We start from the raw sequence: 21,468 nt of genomic DNA, 5'->3' as shown, positions 1-21,468 counted from the left end.
GCTCTGTACTGACAGTGCAGAGCCTGCTTGGGGTTCTCTCTCCTCTCCCCCTCTCTCTGCCCCTCCCCCACTCACGCTGTCTCTCTCTAAATAAATAATTTTTTTTATTTGAAAAAAGAACTAAACATAAAAACAAAAACAGTTGAGACTCAGAATAAAAGTCTGTGAAAAGAAGGGAGGCACAAGCCTGAATGGGAAACAGTTGTTTCCCAACTGTGTGTCAGAAAACATTCAGGCACCAGAACCACTGAAAAACTAGTATACAGCCATATCCCCACCACTTCAGTTCAGCACTGATTGACATCAACTGTCTCTCTACTTTTTTATTCCGCGCTGTACCACTCCTTAAGCCATAGTCATCATAGTGCTTCACCACTAAATTTTTCAGCCTGCATCTCTTGAGGACATCTGTGGTGACCACAGGGGCCATCGTCACACCTGGGAAAATTATCACCAGTTCCCTCATCTTATGTAATGCCCCAGTCCAGCAGCTGGCAAATGTTTTTCTGCACAAGGCCAGATGGTAAATAACTCGTTGAGACTCTGCGGGCCATGTGGTCTCTGTCACAACTAATCAACTGTGTTGCGGTGGCCACAGGCACTCCACAAACGAATGGATATCGCTGTGTTGCTGTCGTACCTTGCAGAACTAGGCAGCGGGTCGGTGCTGGCCGCTGCGCCCTATTTTGCTGAGTCCTCTTTGCTGCCGTCGGTTTTCCTTTCTTGTCCCCAAAAAAAGTCTCTCATAGTTGGTTTTTTCAGAAGGTGAATTTTTTTTATTAATTTTTATTTATTTTTCTTTTTTAAGTTTTCTTTTTTTAATTTACATCCAAGTTAGTTACCATGTAGTGCAACAATGATTTCGGGAGTAGATTCCTTCATGCCCCTTAGCCATTTAGCCCCTCCCCCCTCCCACAGCCCCTCCAGCAACCCTCTCTTTGTTCTCCATTTTTAAGAGTCTCTTCTGTTTTGTCCCCCTTCCTGTTTTTATATTATTTTTGCTTCCCTTCCCTTATATTCATCTGTTTTGTATCTTAAAGCCCTCATATGAGTGAAGTCATGATATTTGTCTTTCTCTGACTAATTTCACTTAGCATAATAGCCTCCAGTTCCATCCACGTAGTTGCAAATGGCAAGATACCATTCTTTTTGATTGCCGAGTAATACTCCATCGTATAAATATACCACATCTTTTTTATCCATTCATCCATCAATGGACGTTTGGGCTCTTTCCATACTTTGGCTGTTGTTGATAGTGCTGCTGTAAACATTGGGGTGCATGTGTCCCTTCGAAACAGCACACCTGGGGGCGCCTGGGTGGCTCAGTCGGTTAAGCGGCCGACTTCGGCTCAGGTCACGATCTCGCGGTCCGTGAGTTCGAGCCCCGTGTCGGGCTCTGTGCTGACCGCTCAGAACCTGGAGCCTGTTTTAGAGTCTGTGTCTCCCTCTCTCTCTGCCCCTCCCCCGTTCATGCTCTGTCTCTCTCTGTCTCAAAAATAAATAAACGTTAAAAAAAATTAAAAAAAAAAAAAAAGAAAAGAAACAGCACACCTGTATCCCTTGAATAAATACCTAGTAGTCAGAAGGTGAATTTTTAACAGTCTTTGACCTTAATCTCAAGCTTTTGAATCTTTCTCTGTTTATTTTGTCCAGGGTGATTTATAAAGAATTCCTTGTAATTGTCAACACGAGAGTTATTTGGGAACATCACAACAACTTTGGTGTGTGATTATTTTGCTCTAAAGATGCCTCCTACAATGGGTAATTGAGATGCCTGTTGTGGTCACAAGCAGCTGGGTCTTATTTCCTGTCAAAAAAATATTTGCTGCCACTTGGAAGTGAAAGGGTGCCTTCTACAACCCATTCACATTGCAGACACGTGTCTGATGGCCACAGTGCCTTGGAGCTCATCACTGTGCACAGGGGTTAAGATCACATAAATTGCAGCTTTGGGCTTCTGTTTGAAGATGGAAGTATTGCATTTTTTAAAAATTTATTTTAACATTTATTTATTTTTGAGAGACAGAGACAGAGCATGGGCTGGGGAGGGGCAGAGAGAAAGGGAGGCACAGAACCTGAAGCAGACTCCAGGCTCCGAGCTGTCAGCACAAAGCCCAACATGGGGCTCGAACCCACGAACCGCGAGATCACAATCTGAACTGAAGTCGGACACTTAACCGACTGAACCACTGAGGCGCCCGGAAGTATTGCATTTTTAGTATTTTGCAATCCAGGGAGTCTTCCCCCACTTCCTGCCATTCTGACCTCAGGTGAGAGTAAGCCAGTTGGCCCCGGGGTGGGGGGGGAGGGGTGGCGGGCCTAGGACCCATTTTCACAGTCACTGACTCACAGAGGCCACCAGTGCAGTTCTACATTTTGTGTGCCACATCAAGGTTCCCCTGAAGATACAGAAAAGACTCTGTTACAAGTCCTCTTTGCAATTTGGTTAATCCTATGTGTGGATTACTCTAAACCAGTTTGTTTTGTTTTTAAGAAAAAGATGGAATTCCAGATGTTTATGTACTGAATTTAGGTCATTTTTGTTTTTGTTTTTAATTTCTGGTAACTTCATTTCTAAAGATAGAACTGTGAGGGGCGCCTCACTGGGTCACTCCTGTGAGGGGCGCCTGGCAACTCTTAATCTCGGGGTCATGAGTTCTAGCCCCATGTTGGGGGCAGAGTTTATTTAAAAAAATAAAAATAAAAATACCCATGTGAATGTACAATTCAGATTGACAGAAAATAACAAAATAACTTTTTTATTTTATTTTTTTGCATTTATTTATGTTTAATAGAAACAGAACACAAGTAGGGGAGGGGCAGAGAGAGGAGACACAGAATCCAAAGCGGGCTCCAGACTCTGAGCTGTCAGCACAGAGCCCGATGCGGGGCTCGAACTCACAAAGTACAAGATCATGACCTGAGCCAAAGTCAGAAGCTTAACCTACTGAGCCGTCCAGGAGCCCCTAACAACATAACTTTTAAAACTTAATTGTGATTTGTCTTAACAGAGATGTCTTTTCATGTGACTTTCTAATTTCTTTTGAATTAGTGCACAGTTTGGATTTTAACCAGCATAAAATTATACTGTCGTGACCACTGTTTATAGATAGGAGCTTTTCTTTTAGGAGAGACTAAAAAAATCTAGTGATCTTACTCTCATGGCTTTTGTTTTTGCTTTGGTTTTGTGTAGTTGTAACAAATCAATTCTCAACGTCCTCTTTAATTGTGTTGTGTTATTTTGCGTTAAAATCAGCCACCTACATTCGTAAGTAGAGCGCAGGGTAACATTTGCAGGAGGTGCGCTAGTCCGTGTCCATTGGCTTGGAAAAATCACCACTTAAGGCTGAAAAAGCGAGTCATTGCACAGAACTTAGAATGAGTCCACTCGTGTTGCCAAAAACAAGACCTATTTATTTTTCTGCATATAAACAAGCATAGAAATTGCAGAGAGGACTAGCCAGAACAGCACACACCGGCTGTTTATGTATTACTTGTGTGTTTTAGGTAAAAATAAGTAAACGTTAACAGGTCTTTTCTGGTGAAAAGCTGATGTACTTGGACTCGTCTACAGACCTAGAGCCTGAATTGGTTTGTATGAACGTAAGGATTGTGTCCCTCCAGGTTTCGTCTCCTGATCACTTTACCACTCACGACTTTTTATTTTCCGTCTTGAAATGTAGAAAATCACCAAGGAAATGGACGGCTTTCTCCAAAACCTGAGACGGAAGATCAAGATTGGAGTGGTGGGCGGGTCCGACTTTCAGAAAGTGCAGGAGCAGCTGGGAAGTGACGGTAACGTCGACATTGCTGATTGCATTCGGTAGAAGATTAACTTCTTAGGAGGCAGTTAGGGCCTGTCGCTGTTAAGTGTCACCGGCCCGAGGCCTCCTCCCCACATGCTTCCTTGTTGGGGGGATCATTCTCTCTGCTTTCTCTTTCCTGTTTTTAATCCCATAAGTAAATTTCTGGAGTCGGTGGTGGACCTCTTGGTACTCAGACACGTGGGGCGTTTCCCCAGAACTTCCAGTGTCTGTGTCATTGCCCAGAATGCTTATGTTGTCCGCGTCCACTCTCCCAGCTCCGCTCAGACCCTGTCTCCTGACCGTCCTTCTCACCCAGGTGTTGAGGTGCCCTCTGGGTGTGGGGCTGTCCGTTGCCCTAACACGGTGTTTCCCAGAGTTCCCTATTCATGAGTCACCCAGGCTGCTCCCCTTCTTTTGAACCGGACTCTCCAGCACAGGACCCCAGGAAGCCGGGCATACTTATTGGCCCCTTCACTGGAGACTCTGAGGTCCGTGGGGCCTGGGAATCGTATTTTAGCTGCTCCCCCCGGACGGCCTAATGCACAACCCTCCTAGCGCCACACTCCATGCTTGTTGGAAACTGGCCGCTTGTCTGTTTTTCTTGAAGACTAGGACTGTGGATTATTCATCTTGCAGCCCGTGTCTCTAGGGTGCCTGGCCTGTAAGAAATAGAGGATGGAGAGCTAGATGAATCGATCGTCTTTTGGACACTGTCGACATTTGGGCCAGGTCCTTCTCTCTTGTCGAGGGCTGTCCTGTGCATTGTAGGGTGTTCAGCAGCATCTGGGCCTCCACCTGCTTAATGCCAGTCGCCCCTCCACCCCCAGTGTGACAACCAGAAATGTCTCCAGACATTGCCAAATGTCGTCAAGGGGGCAAAATCACCCCCAGTTGAGAACGAGCATTTTGACTCTAATATCTTACAGTCAACATCTGTGTAAGCTATATTTACGGGCTCAGTCACTGTAAGTATAATCTGTGCATTCTCTTTAAAACCCTGTTCTGCTTATACTTAATTTTTCCTGTAGATGCCTTACTTAGAAAGCCTGTAAACAGTTTAACAGGGGCACAGAAATCCTGTTACCTGGCCCTGATGGCCCTTTCTGCCTCTGGCCAGATTTTAAACCACAGGCTGGAAGAGGTTTTGTGTCAGGGTAGGGCCCTGTCTGTATATTTCAAAGACTGTAAGTCAAAGCATCAGAATCAAAACATCCACAAGCTGGAGAAAGTTGACGGTCCAGCCATATCAGAATCACTGGGGAACTTGTTAAAATACACATGTGAGGGCCCCACCCAACTCATGGTACGTAGGAATCCGCACTTTAACAAGCACCTTAAGTTTGAGGGCCCATTTAGATTTGCATGAGTGGTCTCCAAATCTGACTGCTTGTAAGAATCACCCAAAGACCTTTTTTTAAAAAACAATCTGATTTTAGCCTCGCCCCTGCATATTCGTAATCAGAAAGCCTGGAACGGGGGCACCTGGGTGGCTCAGTCAGTTGAGTGCCCAACTCTTGATTTCGGCTCAGCTAATCCTGTCATGGGATCTTCGTAGGATCAAGCTCCGCTGTCAGCATAGAGCCTGCTTGGGACTGATTCTGTTTGTCCCTCTCTCTCTGCCTAGCGCGTGCATGTACTCTCTCTCTCTCTTTCTTTCTCTCTCTTTCTCAAGTAAACTGTCAATAAATAAACGTGAGCAGATCCTGGGAATCTGCGCATTTCCATTGCCACCCCAGTGATGCGGATCCACAGTGAGGCTCGAGGGCTGTCACGGACGCCCATCTTCCCATATACATAAGAGGGGGCTGAAGGCACAGGTGTGAGAGGGCCCACCACGTGTCCAGTCTCTAGCCTGGCCACCGTCTTTTGCGTTTGTAATTGATAGTCTTCTAAAAAAAAAAAGAAAAACTTGAGGAGCTCTTTCCCCACTCGCCCAATCTGTGACGAGGAGGTATTCTTTCACAGTCCTTACTAGAGTTCAGCAATCTTACTGGTGATGCGTGTTAATCAAGAAATAGAGGAGTGCCTGGCTGGCTCAGTCAGTTAAGCGTGTGACTCTTGATCTCAGCTCAGGTCTTGGTCTCAGGGTTGTGAGTTCACGTCCCATGTTGGGCTCCACGCTGGCCATGAACCCTACTTTAAGTAAAAAAAAAAAAAAAAAAGTGGGAGTGGCTCAGTCAGTTGAGCGTCCGACTCTTAGCTTCAGCTCAGGTCATGATCTCACCATTGGTGAGTTTGAGCCCATCTTCCGGCTCTGTACTGATGGCATGGAGCCTGCTTGGGATTCTCTCTCTGTCCCGCCCCTGCGCATTCGAGTGCTCTCTCTCAATAAATAAACGTTAAAAAAAAAAAAAAGGGAAATAGAAACACAGCCTTCGGTTCATCACGTGCTGTTTTCTTTTGTTTCGGTTGCAGTGGTTGAAAAATATGATTATGTGTTTCCAGAAAATGGCCTGGTAGCATACAAAGATGGGAAACTCTTGTGTAAACAGGTACGTTCTTGAAAATGCAAACAGGGGCGCCTGGGTGGCATAGTCGGTTAAGCGTCCAACTTCAGCCAGGTCACGATCTCGCAGTCCGTGAGTTCGAGCCCCGCGTCGGGCTCTGGGTTGATGGCTCAGAGCCTGGAGCCTGTTTCCGATTCTGTGTCTCCCTCTCTCTCTGCCCCTCCCCCGTTCATGCTCTGTCTCTCTCTATCCCAAAAGTGAATAAACGTTGAAAAAAAAAAAAAAATTAAAAAAAAAAAGAAAATGCAAACAACTACATGCTACTGTTAAAATGTTTTCTAAAAGGATATTTGATGTTGAGTGCTTCTTGGGAGATGTACCTGGGAGGTGAGGCACAGGGAAGGAATGAATCTCCACCCCGTGTTTTTTGTATCTTGCATGTTGAACCATGCGACTCGCATATTCCAAACGGTTAACTGAATTTTCGTAATTGTTTTTTTAAGGATAGCCAATCGAATATTTTCAGTAGTGATAGCACAGAGTAAGGCAGGCTCCCTTGCTACAAGCATTTTTGGAGGCACCGTGTAGCTCTTTGTAATAAGATCGTCTGTTCAGACATAAGAGAAGGCCAGAGTGGAGCAACAGTATTCTCTGTCAGCGTCTGTAGATATTCTAATGAGATAAAAGCAGTAGTGTACTCTTTGGGCCTTCCATGAGGCATTTGAAAGGTAATGAATACAAAAATCTTGAGTAATGAGACAGAACATGCTTCAATTAAAGCCCCTCGGGGTTTGCTTATACGGGAAAGAAGGAAAAAGGCAGCGTGGGCGTGTCACCTCGGCCGCCACACCAGCCTCGTGACCCTCAAGCGGTAGTGGCTGCCGGGTTTGCGAGAAAGTTATTTTGAAAATGGCCTGTCTCTGAATCAATTAACCCGTATTTCCTTTGTCTAGAACATTCAGGGTCACCTGGGGGAGGCCCTGATCCAAGATTTAATCAACTACTGCCTGAGCTACATCGCGAAAATTAAGCTCCCGCGAAAGAGGTGGGTTTGCTCTCAGCAGCCAGGCTGAACTAGTGCCCTTTGGGGCCATGGTGCCAAGTCAGTCCCCGGCCCTGTGCTTAGGAAGGAACTGCTGGAGACCTTCCAGTGGAAGTGAGGACGGAAACGATGGCATCTGCACCTGGTGGAAATCTGACACCAGGTGCTTTCCAGAAGCTGCGGGGAAGGCCTGTGAAACAGCTCCCAGACACGTGAGTCACCTGGGGGCCCAGCCAGACCCCGCACGTGGCCGTGTTCGCTCGGTCCACGGTGTGAAATAAAATCTGAATCAGTTGCTGTCATTTGGACGCCCGAGCTCACATGCTCAAGTGCCTGCACTTCCGGCTCCTGTGGTGTCTGGGGCCCGCTCCTGCGCGGCAGTAGCCGGCTGAGCCACACTTCCCCCACCCGCACCCTCAGGCTTTCCCACACCCCTTCCCTCCTTGTTCTGACCTCGGCAAGCATCTGATTTGGGGACTTACCTCTCACCCTGGATACTGTGCTCACCTCCATTCCCATTTTTAAATAATACCAACAGTAATGTTACATGCCCGCAGTTAAAACACTGGCAGAAAATGAACCCATAGGCTAACAGTGGCTGTTTCTTGGTGATGTTATGGGTGTTTTCTTAGAAATATGTTCATTTTCTTTTCAGTTTTCTGCCCTTAATACGTAACACCTTGATGATGAGGGGGAGAAACGTTTTTTAAACGGCAGCTGAATTTCAGGGCATGTGCTTTGGGAACTGCTCAAAACCACCAGAATCCATGAAGCCAGTGCCCCTGCCCAGCACCTCCACTCGGGGCAAGGGCCTTCTCTTTTCACATCTCCCAGAAGGGGCTACGGACGAGACAGGCTGGGCCCAGGGTAGTCCTGGCCACAGCTGGGTAATGGCACGTGGGACTTCGTTTTCCTGTTCTGTATGCTTTTATGTATCGTGGCAATTCTCCATAGTAGAAAGTGGAAATATAACGTATCCCAGGTCAACTCGGGCTTTCCTTTGGGTCAAGCATTACGAGAAGCTTAAAAAAGAAGAAAGGATAAGGCATAATCCTGTCCTCAGAGGGGTTGTCACCCCAGTGAGGGAGACCCACGTACACAGCTGTCATTCCACTGACGCAGGTGGTGCCCCCTCGATTGGGGAGCAGGCCTGAGACCACGTTGATCAGCATTAGCCCACCCCTCCCATCAGCGCTGCTGTATGCCCCATGTGGGTCACGTGGGTGCAGTAAGACTGTACAGGAGTCCAGATCTTCAGGGAGGAATCGAACACCAGAAAATGTGCCGTAATCCTGGCTTTTGAGAACAGAAGCCTTTCTCAAATGCATCAGCCTCCCTTCCGTGGGAATGAGAGGGATACTGTGTCCTTGAGTTGGGGAAAACTCATTGAGCTCTTTGACGTTTAGGACCCACAGCTCTAGGGTCACCCCTGGGAACGATCACCAGGGTACATGTAGCTGGTACAGCCACAAGGCTGGTCTGTACCAGCTCCAGGATGTGTGGCGGGGGAGGGGCGGGGGGCTGCTGGAGGAAGCATCTTAGATGCACGAGTGTGGTTATGTCATTTGCCTCCTGTGCAGTTTGAGCACAGCCAGGGAAAGGATGCAGTGATGAGATTTTGCCACAGTGACTTTATGCGATGAGTATTCATTGCTTCCCAGCTTACAAAACCTGGGCCATCTGATTTTCTCAGGACCCCTTAGAGGTACCCACAAGGACTGCCTCAGCCCCTTTGTGAGGCTCTGAGAGGCACCCTGAGTCACAAAGGGTCTCAGGAGGCAGCACTGGCCTTGAAACAGCCCTCCGCTCAACACTGGGCATGTGTCCCCGGGATTTACAGGTGGCCTGTTCCTCGAGATCAGGGCTGTGCACAGAAAATGGAAAGGGTCCGGGGAGAAGGTGTCAGAGGTTCACAGGCGTCAGTGTTTAGAACTGGAAGTCATTTCAGAGTGCACAGTTTGTCACAGAACACTTAAATTCCATCCTAAGAATATAAAAGCTCATGGGTATTTGATTTTCTAAGAAACTGTCTTGAGATGGAAATTGGAAACATGGTGGGGGGGAAATGGGGTTTTTTAAACATCTTTATTCAAAGTAACTAAAGTTACTAAACAACCATTTACTAGCAGTTGGCCACGGGTGACCCGTGTTTCCTTAGCGATCACTGAGGCTCACTGGGCAGTTCTCAGAGCCTTTCCCATAGGTTTGCTTGGTCAGATCAGTGGGTTCAACGGGTCGGTAGCAAAGGTATCTGATACATGAATTTCCAGACTCCTTGGGGGACTTGAGAGATGGTAATCATTTTCATAGCTCTTTATTGACGGTGAAATTCACTGTCCAGCAGAAATCACATGAGTCACATGTGCAATTTTAAGTTTTCTGTAGCCACTTTAAAAAAAAAAAAGGAACAAGTGAAATTAATTTTAATCATGTTTTAACTCAGTGTATCTAGAACATAGTCATTTTAACATATACTCAGGATAAAATATTTCCAACGATGGTGACATTCTCCATCTTTGAAATCTAATCTCAGCTGGGATTGGCCACACCTCTGGGCTTGGTGGCCCTGCCATGTGGCTAAGCACAGCCTGTGAAATGTTGATCACACCAGCCTCTGCCTTCTAGAATTCCTCACCCGTTCATCCATCTATAACATTGCCCAAGTATAACGTATGTCTGGCCCTGTCTTCTCTAGAGGCACTTTCATTGAGTTCCGAAACGGGATGTTAAACGTGTCCCCCATTGGAAGAAGCTGCAGCCAAGAAGAACGCATGGAGTTTCACGAACTCGATAAGGTGAGTCCCCCTGACCCCGCCTGGACTGATGTGCAGCCACGTGGCCAGCGGCTAAAGGGTGCCTTCTAAACTGCACTACGATAATCGGTATCTCTGTTTTTCTCAGAAAGAAAACATAAGACAGAAGTTCGTAGCAGATCTGCGGAAGGAGTTTGCAGGAAAAGGCATCACGTTCTCCATAGGTATTGTGCATGCGGACGGGCTTCAGGAGCGGGTAATGTTTCCCATGGGATTGCCGTGGGCCAGCGTGCTCTTAAAATTAGACTGTGCCCAGTTTGAAGGCAGGTGGGAGGATTTCGGGAGCCGTCCTTCGACAAGGAGAAAACCGCTCCTGTGTGATCAGCCCTCACGGCGGCTTGCCCAGGCTGCTGGGTTTGGTTATGAATTCTCACCCGGCCGGACCCTTCCCCTTGGCCCGAAATAGAGCGAGGCTGGGAAGATTCTGGAATATAATAATATTTGAGTATCAGGAAACCTTGGCGATCAGTAGGGTTGGTTTTACAAATCAAGAAACCCAGGACCTAGAAGGAAAGGGGACTTGTCTGAGCTCACACAGGTTTTATCTACACGGGCAAACTGGCGTGCTAGCGTTTCTGGTGTCTGATACAGCATTCTGCCTGTGGCGCTGGTGTCTTCGCCTTGGTTTTTGGTAGGATACGCCCGTCAGAGGCTCTAAGGAAACGATTTGCTGGCACTCGTGAGTCATTACTTAAAGCCCCCTCATTTTACCACCTCTTGTAGGGGTACAGCTTTTGGAAAACTGGAATTGCGGAGGGATTATGTCTGATAGATGAAGGGGTAGGTTTTTTAAATATCCTTGAGGTGTGAGCTGTTCGTCTCCCTGACAAAGGTCTGACGGGGCTTTCATTGCCCTCAACACTGCCTGCAATCCCCTTCCACGTGCTTTTCCTTTCTCCTGCAAGATGATCTACACGCCGTCTGCTTCTGGGCACTGTCCACCGAGAACGAGCGACTGTTAAAGCTCGAGGCGGGCCCAGCTCAATGCAGCTGTTACCAGTTCTTTCGCCAGCTTGCTTCATTCAGACCCACACGCTTGGCGAAGCACTTGAACACAGATGCGTGCCTCATTCTGAGCTGGCAGCGTGTCTCGCTTGTAGATTTTAGGTGAAAGCATGTTGGGAAAACAACATGTCGCATGATCTAGAACCTGTCCCTAAGTAGCAAACAAGGGTAGTAAAAATCAACCTTGGCCGTCCAGTTGCTGCTGAGTAAACAGCACGTTCTTTCCAGGGCCGGGCCCTTAGCCTCCTTTCTACCTTTAGCTTTTGTGTTTCTGGCCCTACAGGAGGCCAGATCAGCATTGACGTCTTTCCTGATGGATGGGACAAGAGGTACTGCCTGGGACATGTGGAAAAAGACGGCTATAAGACCATCTATTTCTTCGGAGACAAAACCATGCCCGTAAGTACCGAAGTGTTTTTTGGAGTTCGACTGTTCGGTTTTGGCTGGAAAAGGGGAAATGCACAAACAGGCTTTTTTCTCTCCTCCGCCTTCCGCACTGACCCAGCTCACACTCGGTACGACTTCTGTCCTATGTGAGAGGTGTGATTAACCGCCCTCCCCTTTGTGCTCGGACACGGGACACCTCAATGCAGGCGGAAATTGAGTGGTTTTGAGTTCAGTACTGCTCGTTTCACATGCCTTCCAGAACACCTGCCCCAGAGCCGCTGTCCAATCGTTTGTGCATTTCAAAGCCCCGGGTTTTGTCATTTTTCCACTGCATTTTCCTGCCAGGGACATGCATTATGAGTTGGGGGCAGGAATCCTAAATGGTAGGAAGACAGGGACTCTCATGCGTCTGAAATTCAAGAAATAGCGCCAGGGATGGTTTAGAGCTGGGCATCACAGAGGTTTCGGGGAGTCACCCGGGGCTCTGGGAAATCTCGGGTCCGGACTGAATCTAAATCAGGACCGAGAGCAGTCAAAGGCCACCACCAGCAGGAGCAGCACCGAGGAGGGTTTCCCCAGAGCCACCGTGGCAGCAGGACAGGTGGGCCTCGAGGAGGTCAGAGAGGTGTAGAGGCCCAAGAGAAGGCTCAGCACCGGCCATTCACTCCCCAGCCCCCTCTCTGGATGCCTCCCTTTCAACCCCTCTCCTGCTCTGTGCCCAACCCCCGTCTGCGTCCCTGTGCCGCCCGGTTATAGGAGTCCCCTTGCCTGATATCAGAGGTCCTGTTTCGGGCTCTGTGGCCATCCTGCACCCAGCCAGCGCCTCACAGATGCTGCATATGTGGAGGTTTTATCCCTGTGGCCCCAGGTCCAGAACACTCCCTGCTCTGCTGAGGTTTTTCTGGGATGGACCTACCTGCCTTTTCAGCAAGGCCCCCACATACAGTTTTCCAGCGTGATTCTGGGCAGCACAGTCTCGCGTCCATCTTTCTAGATGATAAAAGTGGGACTCAGAGTGTCACACAGCTAACGACCGAGCCAGTGGCACCAGAACAAACCTCCTGCTGTTTAGGCCTGTGGGCTTTCCGGTCCAACGAGCTGCCCCTCCGTCAGGGTGCAGGTTGTGCAAGATGCTCTCCTGGTCCCAAACCACGTGGTGCTGCTGGTCGGCAGCTGTGCCCTCTAGCCCGGTTCTTAGGGACAGAGAGACGTGGCTCACGACTTCTCCTTTTGGTGACGTGCTTTGGATGCAGGCTTTGGAAAAAAGTCTCTGACTTCAACGTGTTCGGAAAAAGCAGGCTCGCGCAACTGCACGCAGGATCTCGGGGGGCGGGGGGCCTCTGCAGCTGTGGAGCTCGGTGCCACTCCGTGCGCGCCGGGAAGAGAGCCGTTCGGACAGGTTCTTCTTAGCAGTGATGCTTGTGCTGTGGGAGTGGCCATCCGAGGCATCGGGACTTTGCTGAATGGAACCCAGGTCTTGAGATAACCGGGAGCGTGCCTTCTTCGGGGAACCGTTCATTTTCTGTCCTGTTGAGCTGCTGTGCTACCACGCCTCAGTTGTGCTTGCTTGGTTTTTAATCTCATCTACTTTTTATTTATTTTTTTATTTTTATTTATTTTTTTTTTTAATTTTTTTTTTTTTTCAACGTTTATTTATTTTTGGGACAGAGAGAGACAGAGCATGAACGGGGAAGGGGCAGAGAGAGAGGGAGACACAGAATCGGAAACAGGCTCCAGGCTCCGAGCCATCAGCCCAGAGCCCGACGCGGGGCTCGAACTCACGGACCGTGAGATCGTGACCTGGCTGAAGTCGGACGCTTAACCGACTGCGCCACCCAGGCGCCCCTCATCTACTTTTTAAAGGTGGATACTATTTACAGAGGTTTCCCCCCCCTCCCCCCCAGTTCTTTTTTAAATTTACACCCAAGTTATCATATAGTTCAAAAGTGATTTCAGGAGTAGATTCCTTAGTGCCCTTTACCCATTTAGCCCATCCCCCCTCCCACAGCCCCTCCAGCAACTGTTTGTTCTCTTTATTTAAGAGGCTCTTATGTTTTGTCCCCTTCCCTGTTACATTATTTTTGCTTCCTTCCTTTTATGCTCATCTGTTTTGTATCTTAAATTCTTCATATGAGTGAAGTCATATATTTGTCTTTCTCTAATTTCGCTTAGCATAATACCCTCCAGTTCCATCCACATAGTGGCAAATGGCAAGATTTCATTCTTTTTGATTGCCGAGTCATACTCCATTATACACACACACACACACACATCTTCTTTATCCATTCATCCATTGATGGACATTCGGGCTCTTCCCATATTTTGGCTATTGTTGAAAGTGCTGCTATAAACATGGGGGGCATGTGCCCCTTTGAAACAGCACACCTGTATCCCTTGGATAAATACCTAGTAGCACAATTGCTGGGTCATAGGGTAGTTCTGTTTTTAATGTTTTCAGGAACCTCCACGCTGTTTTCCAGAGCGGCTGCACCAGCTTGCGTTCCCACCAGCAATGCAAAAGAGATCCTCTTTCTCTGCGTCCTCGCCAACATCTGTTGTTGCCTGAGTTGTTGATGTTAGCCATTCTGACAGGTGTAAGGTGATCTCATTGTGGTTTTTGATTTGTATTTCCCGGGTGATGAGTGATGTGGAGTATTTTTTCATGTGTCAGTTGGCCATCTGGATGTCTTCTTTGGAGAAATGTCTATTCACGTCTTTTGCCCATTTCTTCACTGGATTATTTGTTTTGTGGGTGTTGAGTTTGATAAGTTCTTTATAGATTTTGTATACTAACCCTTTATCTGATATGTCATTTGCAAATATCTTCTCCCATTCTGTCGGTTGCCTTTTAGTTTTGCTGACTATTTCCTTCACCGTGCAGAAGTTCTTATTTTGATGAGGTCCCAGTAGTTCACTTTTGCTTTTGTTTCCCTTGCCTCTGGAGACGTGTTGAGTAAGAAGTTGCTGCGGCCAAGGTCAAAGAGGTTTTTGCCTGCTTTCTCCTCGAGGATTTTGATGACTTCCTGTCTTGCATTTAGGTCTTTTCATACATTTTGAGTTTATTTTTGTGTCTGGTGTAAGAAAGTGGTCCAGGTTCATTCTTCTGCATGTCGCTGTCCAGTTTTCCCAGCACCATTTGCTGAAGAGACTGTCTTTATGCCATTGGATATTCTTTCCTGCTTTGTCAAAGATTAGTTGGCCATAACGTTTGTGGGTCCATTTCTGGGTTCTCTATTCTGTTCCATTGATCTGAGCATCTGTTTTTGTGCCCTCGCTTCTTAATTAATATATCGTTATTGTAGAGCATTAGAAAAAGTGTGAGGGAACACCTGGGAAGCTCAGTGGGTTGAGTCTGACCCTTGATTTAGGCTTGGGTTGTGATCTCACGGTTTGTGGGATCAAGCCCCTCATAGGGCTTCTCGCTGACAGCAAGGAACCTGTTTAGGATTCTCTTTCTCCCTCTCTCTGCCCCTCCCCTCCTTGCTCACATGCTGTTTCTCTCTCCCAAAATAAATGAATAAACTAGAAAAAGAAGAAAGAAAAGGAAGAGAGAGAGAAAGGGAGGGAGGAAGGAAAGAAGAAGGAAAGGTAGGTAGATTAGATAGATAGGGTGGGCGCCTGGGTGGCTCAGTCGGTTAACTGTCTGACTTGGGCACAGGTCATGAACTCGCGGTTTGTCTGTCTGAACCCCATGTCGGGCTCTGTGCTGACAGCTCCGAGGCTGGAGCCTGCTTCAGATTCTGTGTCTCCCTCTCTCTTTCTGCCCCTCCCACACTCATGTTCTCTCTCTCTCTCTCAAAAGTGAATGAACATTTAAAAAAAAAAGTAATAATTAGGGGTGTTTGGGTGGCTCAGTCAGTTGAGCTTCTGACTTTGGCTCAGGTCGCAGTCTGTGAGCTCGAGCCCCATGTCAGACTCTGTGCTGACAGCTTAGAGCCTGCTTTGATTCTGTATCTCTCTCTCTCTCTCTCTCTCAAAAATAAAAAATAAAAAACATTAAAAAAAAAAAAAGTTTTTTTAAAATGAAGAAAAAGTCCGAGGAAGAAAATCTAAGTCACCTGTGACCACAGCCGACCCATCTTTCCTCTTTGCAAGAACGTGATCCCAGAGCTGGAGTCTGCATGCTCATGGTTCAATTTTCTGCTTTTGTTCTCGGTACATATTTTATTTCCCCGCGTCCATGAATGTTCCTTGAAGTGGAGTTTTCAGGGGCTGTGTGACCTTCTACCAGGGAGACATAGTTCATTTGCCCTTTCCTCAGCACAGGCACTGGGGCCGTGGTGGCCTACATAGCCATCGCCGTGGGCACGTTCTTGCTCCATTGTCTGCCCTCTGACGCAGTCACTGGTTCCCTGGAAATGGGCATTAGCAGTTCGGCCATCTAAACCTTTCAACACAGCACATCAGCTCTTGGAACTTTAGGCACAGAACAATCCAAATACTAGCTCTCAATTTCTTCTCCTATTCTGTGTCTCGTGACAGACATTTGGAAAGCTGCTTTCTTTCTCTGCATCCAGGCAAATGTTTTTGCTGGCTTCTAGGGAAACGGCTTTTTACCGACAGCTCTGGGGTCAGGTGCTGTTCCCCTGCCAAGCCCCACAGGCCTGCCTAGCAGCCACCACCATCTGATGGGATCTGGTGTCACACGAAGCCCCCCTCCCCACCTGCCCTGCTTGGAGCACCCCGAGAGAGCAGGGGAGGAAATGCGACGTCAGCCTTTGCTTGTCCAAATCTTGACAGTCCTGGGGAGCCCTCCCTCCTGCCCATCAGCCCCAAAAACCAGGGTCTATTAAAACTCAGCTCCGAGTGCAACCTGGCATACCATGGTCTGCTGCAGGGAACGGGATGGCCAGGGCCCAGAGAGACCTACCCCACAGCCCTCTGTGAGGCTTCCTCAGGGGGCTGTGCTGCTGAGCCCCACCCAGCCTTTCCGAACTCCCAGGGAGACAGCTCGTGCTGGCTTATCACTTCCTGGCTTCGGGGCAGCTGGAGCACGAAAACATTCTAACACTTGACGGCTTTATAGCTGGGCAGATCCACGCAGGTGATGGAGTCGTCTGTACCCACCTGTACGTGGGAAGGGCAAACACACAGCGGCAGGATGGGGAAGAACCCTGCCCATCTGCAGGAGGGGACTGACCACAAGTACACGGTGGTCCGTCCACACAGCAGAATGCCCTACAGCTGTGGAAATAGCGGATGCAGACCCACCGCTGGGATTTTTTCTCAGCTGAGCCCAGTAAAGTATAAAACAGTTCAAGTAACCTGACACTTTTGTCTCAAGGGGGTAATAATGTCTCCACACTTGCTTGTGAGTGCATCAAGGGAATGTCAAAAGCCACCCAAAAACGCAGATTACGGACCTCTTGAGGGGTGGGAACAGGGATGAGAGAGATCTTACCACTGTGACAGTGAGCTGGTTTTAAATTTTGAACTACGTGAATGGGCTGTTGAAAAATAAAGCTTTAAAACACCAAACTGAGAAAAGGATAAAAACAAATCTTTACTTTCTAAAGCACTTTCTCAGTGTCAGACACTGAGCCGGGCACTTGGATGTTATCTCCTCCAGTCCCTGGGCAGTCTGACAGGGACGGGCACAGGGTCAGCAGCTTAGTGGCTTCCAAAAGCCTCTCTCGTCACCCTCCCACATCGCCTCCAAAATGCTATTAAATCGTGCAACACTCTTATTTTCCACAGACGTTAAAAAGGAAAATGTGCCTCTAAGCTTAAAAGAAGCCCCCAGCAGTGCGGTGGGACGAGGCAGCGGGGCTTTGAAACCCAAAAGGCCCAAATCTGGCCCCTGCTGCCCGCACAGTGACCACACACGTCTCTGGGTGTCCATGAGCCACCGTGCCCATCAGCCCCATGGGATGTGGTTCCTCTGACGCAGTGAGAGGAAAGGGAGGTCCTCGAGGGGAGGGTGGCTACCCCAGGGCCGGCACAGGAAAGGCAGCCCGACTGAGTCTCTCCCAGCAGGGGAGGCAGCCAACCAAGCGCTCACCTGGCATGAGGTTGCTCGAAGAGATGGGGGCCTGCAGGGTGGGTGACGCCTGTGAACCAGCGAACCTCGAGTTCCCGATCATGCTTCAGAAGGGATTGCCATGACCGTGGACTTTGGCCGTGGCCTGGGCGTCCTCTCCATGCCTGGCATCTCCAGTGCTCTCCAGATGCCAGAGGGCTGGTGAAGGCACAGGATGTGTCCTGTGCATAGACCTGCCTTACTGCTCTGGAGTTTCAGTGTGAGATCTGAGACCCAGGTCTCAGGCAGGCGTGAGTTAGCATGGGGAGGGGAGTCCCTCGCGCCCAGAGGGGCCCCAGGAAAACCGCTGCTCCCTGAAGTCTGATGAAGGAAGGTGGACCGGGTTATGGGTTCTCTACCCAGATACAGAGGTGGCACCAGCTTTCCTATGGGAGGACAGGAAGCAGGACATTGGGCGGGGGCACCACAACTGCATTTGTTGGGGTCCCTGCTCACCTGCCTGCCTTCTGGACACCAGAATCTGTGGTCCTGTTGCCCTTGGGGACATAGCCCCTGGTTGGATGAGCCCTGAAGGAGCAGCAGCCCCTGCACTGGCTCTTCTGTTGAGGGGGACAAGGTTCCAGGCCCCTCAAGTGTGTCCCCCAATACAGTCACTGATGTCTGTAAAGGCCGAGTCTCCCGCATGCCCTTCTGTGCCCAGCCCTGTCACACAAGTCTCAGCCCCATTTTGTGGGTGAGGGGGTGGACCCGAAGACCCTGAGGGTCACCCTGGGGGCATGGGCAGGACAGCGAGCCCACTTTCCCCTACACCCCAGGCTGTGGTTAGTCACCAGATTCTACCCCGCTGGATCACAACCTGGAAGTACATGAGAATCCCCTGTTTTCAAAACATCGTGACCACAGGGCCAGGCTTTTTTTTTTTTCCTCCTTTTAAGCATAACTGTTAACTCTTGTAGGAAACATGAGTACAGTTATCTAAGGGCACATGTTTTTTCAAATATATCTGACCGCTGTGACTGTTTCTATCCCCTCTAATCCTCACCCCATGAGAAAGCAGCCTCCTACCGGTCACGTAGCGTGCACTCGCATCCGTCTGGCTTCCCGTGCTGTGGCCCAGTGGCCCTGGAGGCATTGATGAAGCTCCCTCAGCGACGGTCACCCCAGCCAGGGAGCGCTGCCGCCCCAGGTCTCTTAGAGCAGAGCCTTTGTCGCGTTGGCCTCTGTACCCAGGGAACCCAGAAATCCGATCCATGCTTGTTAAACTGATGGGCAGCAGGGTCCGCTCTGTCGCCGCCACCGATGGGCCTTCACAGCAGAGACCCCAGGGAGGCCCAGCCGGCCCCACCCCGCTTCCTACAGAGTTGGGCCCATGGCCTTGGACGTTCTTGATCTGTTCCCTTCTTCAGCTGCAACGTCAGGATAATCGGGGTTCACCACGACGGTCCACGGCATGTGCAGAAATGGGCCTGGGTGGCTTGGAGACCAGACTTGGATGGAATGGGGCAGGCACTGCCTTCTGCTTTTCTGTATCATCCTCCAGCCTTGGCCCTGGAGGGATTTAAATACTAATGGGCTGTTTGCACTCAGCTGTGGCCTCTCTTTCGGGCTGTCAGGTGACACTATCTTGTATCATCCCTTCCTGCTTTGTTCCTTTGTCTTCTTTCAGAAACTGGTCTGGTTCTGGAGCCCCGGGAGAGGCTGGGCCTCCTCAGCAGGAACATGGTGACCTGTAGTGCCAGTATGGATCCCCGCTTGGGGTTTCCACTCCTCTGGAGCCTATTTCTATTTAAGTTTTTCTGTTTACTTTGAGAAGAACGTGTCCATGGGGGGGGGGGGGGGGTGGGGGCAGAGAGAAAATCCCAAGTGGCTCCACACTGTCACTGCAGAGCCAGACGTGGGGCTCCAACTCACGAATCATGAGATTGTGACCTGAGCTGAAGTTGGTCTCTAAACCCACTGAGCCACCCAGATGCCCTGAGCCTGATCCTAGAAGAATTCTAGCAATTCTAGCACACTAGCTCAGCGTTTCACTTCTGCTTCTCCTGACCTCCCTCTGACGGGTTTGCAAGCTCTGTGCTGCCCCCAGGGAGGACCCCCCCCCACCCCCCCATACCTCGAGTCACAGAAGAGGCCGCCAGGTCCCCTGCAGGAGAGGAATTGCAGTCCGGAGCTTGGTGTTGGCGCATGGACGCTCCTGCCGGCTTCGCTGAGCCGAGGTAGTGGGGAGGGCCGGCACCCTCCCGTGGTGTTGTGACTCTGGACCTGGTCCCATCGGGCTACTTACACAGCAGCAGGGCCCGTCCTTCCACTCCACAGACCTCTCCCTCCCCCACCGGCAGGGACCCTGGAGAGTCTCGCCAAATTAGCCATCTGTCAAGTGCACGTACTGCCCCGCGTGGATGTGGTCTCTGGAGAGGGACAGACGTGGCAACAGCAAACCCTCCAGGCTCCAGCAGCCGCTCCCCCAGGCAGTGGCGTCCGCCCGCGAGCCCTGGCTGTGTGGCCTCCCACCTGCCGTGCTTCCTCTTCTGCGCCCTCCTCTCCCATCTGTTCTCTGGCAGGAGAATCTGGAAGGTGACCCGATCGTGGCCCCAGGTTGCCGCTTTCCGGGTGGCTTCACAGAAAATCCCGAGTCCTCACCTCCACCCCCAGCTGGGCCACAGGCCACGGAGCCGCCTTCCCAGACACGGCTCGTCCCCTCCCTTCCTTCAGGCCGGTGCTCATGGGGGCCTCCCTTGTCACCCCGGCTCCCTTCCCTCCCCTCTCTTCTCTGTGCTACAGGCTCCGTCTCCTGTCCCCTCCCGGCCCCAGCTGCGAAGGCGACAGGTGTAGGTGCTCCCCAGGCTTGCTGGGCTCACGTGTGAACAGGACTCCTCTCACGTGAGTGAGCGACAAGAGAGCGAGTGTGTCCCAGATAGATACTTGGTTTTTCTGGATGGCGCCCGAGTCTGTATTTTGTCAGCTTCTTCATGCTGGTCTTTCCCTACCGTGCTGGTCCTGAGGAGAACGGGACTGACTTGAATGCTAAGAATTCCACCAACCGGTCTCGCGTGGACTTGCTGGGGTAGCACATGCTGCTGTGAGGTCAGCCGTCTGAGTGATCCAGAGCCCCTTAACAGCACCCGGGCTTGCAAGGCGGGCGCAAGACCCCAGCAGGTCCCCCCGTCGGCACGGGGCAAGGACAGTCCCTAACGTGGCCCCAAGGCCTCCTCACGTGACGCTTCTGCCTGGCACACTTTGGGCCCCGGCAGCGGCCCCTCCTGAAGCCTGGGGGAAACGAGCGCAGGGGTGACCTCAGTGTCCGTCAGTCCTTTAAAGGGAGGTCAGATTTTCCTGTAGTCTTTATGAGAAAAAGCCATTTTTTCTCTCCATTTGTTTTCATCAGATTATAAACTAATTGATTTTCCTAGGTTTTGTAGACTGTCCAATATCGTGAGGAAAATGGAGGAACTTGCAGGAGAACAAAAGCAGGGGCTTTCCTGCAGCTCAGGGAGGGTGAGAGCGGCTGGACTACGAGCGGGGGGGGGCGACCCACAGCACGGGGCCCCCTAGCCTTGCCCTCAGCTCCTAGCGGCGCCCCAGGCGAAGCAACACGTGGACGCCTAGGGCCGCAGGAGCCCCAGGCAGCTGCTGACCTGGCGACCACCCCCACTCCCCACCATTCCAGCAGACGGGGGCGGGGGGTGGAGGGGGAGGGTGGTGGCAGGGCCGGGCCATGCGGCACCCCTAGTCGGCAGTGCAGCCGGGATATGCACCCGGGCCTGGCTCTCGCTGCAGCCACAGGCACCGTTGAAGTTTAAACGGATCGAAGTCACATGAACCGAGTTCCCCTGTCGCCCCGGCCACGTGCCACCCAGTGCTCAGTTGTCACCTCTGGCTGCTGCAGGCTCGGAGACCGTCGTGTCCACGTGGCCCCAAGTTCTAAAGGCAGCACCGCTGTGGGCTGTGTGTCCTTGTGACCTGCGAGGACAGCTCAGGCACGGTCCGG

At 50.3% G+C, this 21,468-nt stretch overlaps 1 protein-coding gene across 2 annotated transcripts in view; it reads left to right on the top strand.

Moving 5' to 3' along the window:
- PMM2 (phosphomannomutase 2) overlaps window positions 1-21,468 on the top strand; it is a 31,314-nt gene that overhangs the window by 8,112 nt on the left and 1,734 nt on the right. Inside the window, exons 2-7 of one of the 2 annotated variants that reach the window (XM_045460611.1) lie at window positions 3,684-3,795; window positions 6,222-6,298; window positions 7,207-7,298; window positions 9,991-10,090; window positions 10,197-10,304; window positions 11,397-11,512. In XM_045460611.1, coding sequence (XP_045316567.1) covers window positions 3,684-3,795; window positions 6,222-6,298; window positions 7,207-7,298; window positions 9,991-10,090; window positions 10,197-10,304; window positions 11,397-11,512 — 605 coding nt within the window. The remainder of the gene's footprint in view (window positions 1-3,683; window positions 3,796-6,221; window positions 6,299-7,206; window positions 7,299-9,990; window positions 10,091-10,196; window positions 10,305-11,396; window positions 11,513-21,468) is intronic. The other variant, XM_045460610.1, reaches the window with a different exon arrangement.

This window comes from Leopardus geoffroyi, chromosome E3, assembly GCF_018350155.1.
Source record: "Leopardus geoffroyi isolate Oge1 chromosome E3, O.geoffroyi_Oge1_pat1.0, whole genome shotgun sequence".
NCBI lineage: Eukaryota > Metazoa > Chordata > Mammalia > Carnivora > Felidae > Leopardus > Leopardus geoffroyi.
This window is presented reverse-complemented; position numbering and strand designations above follow the sequence as displayed.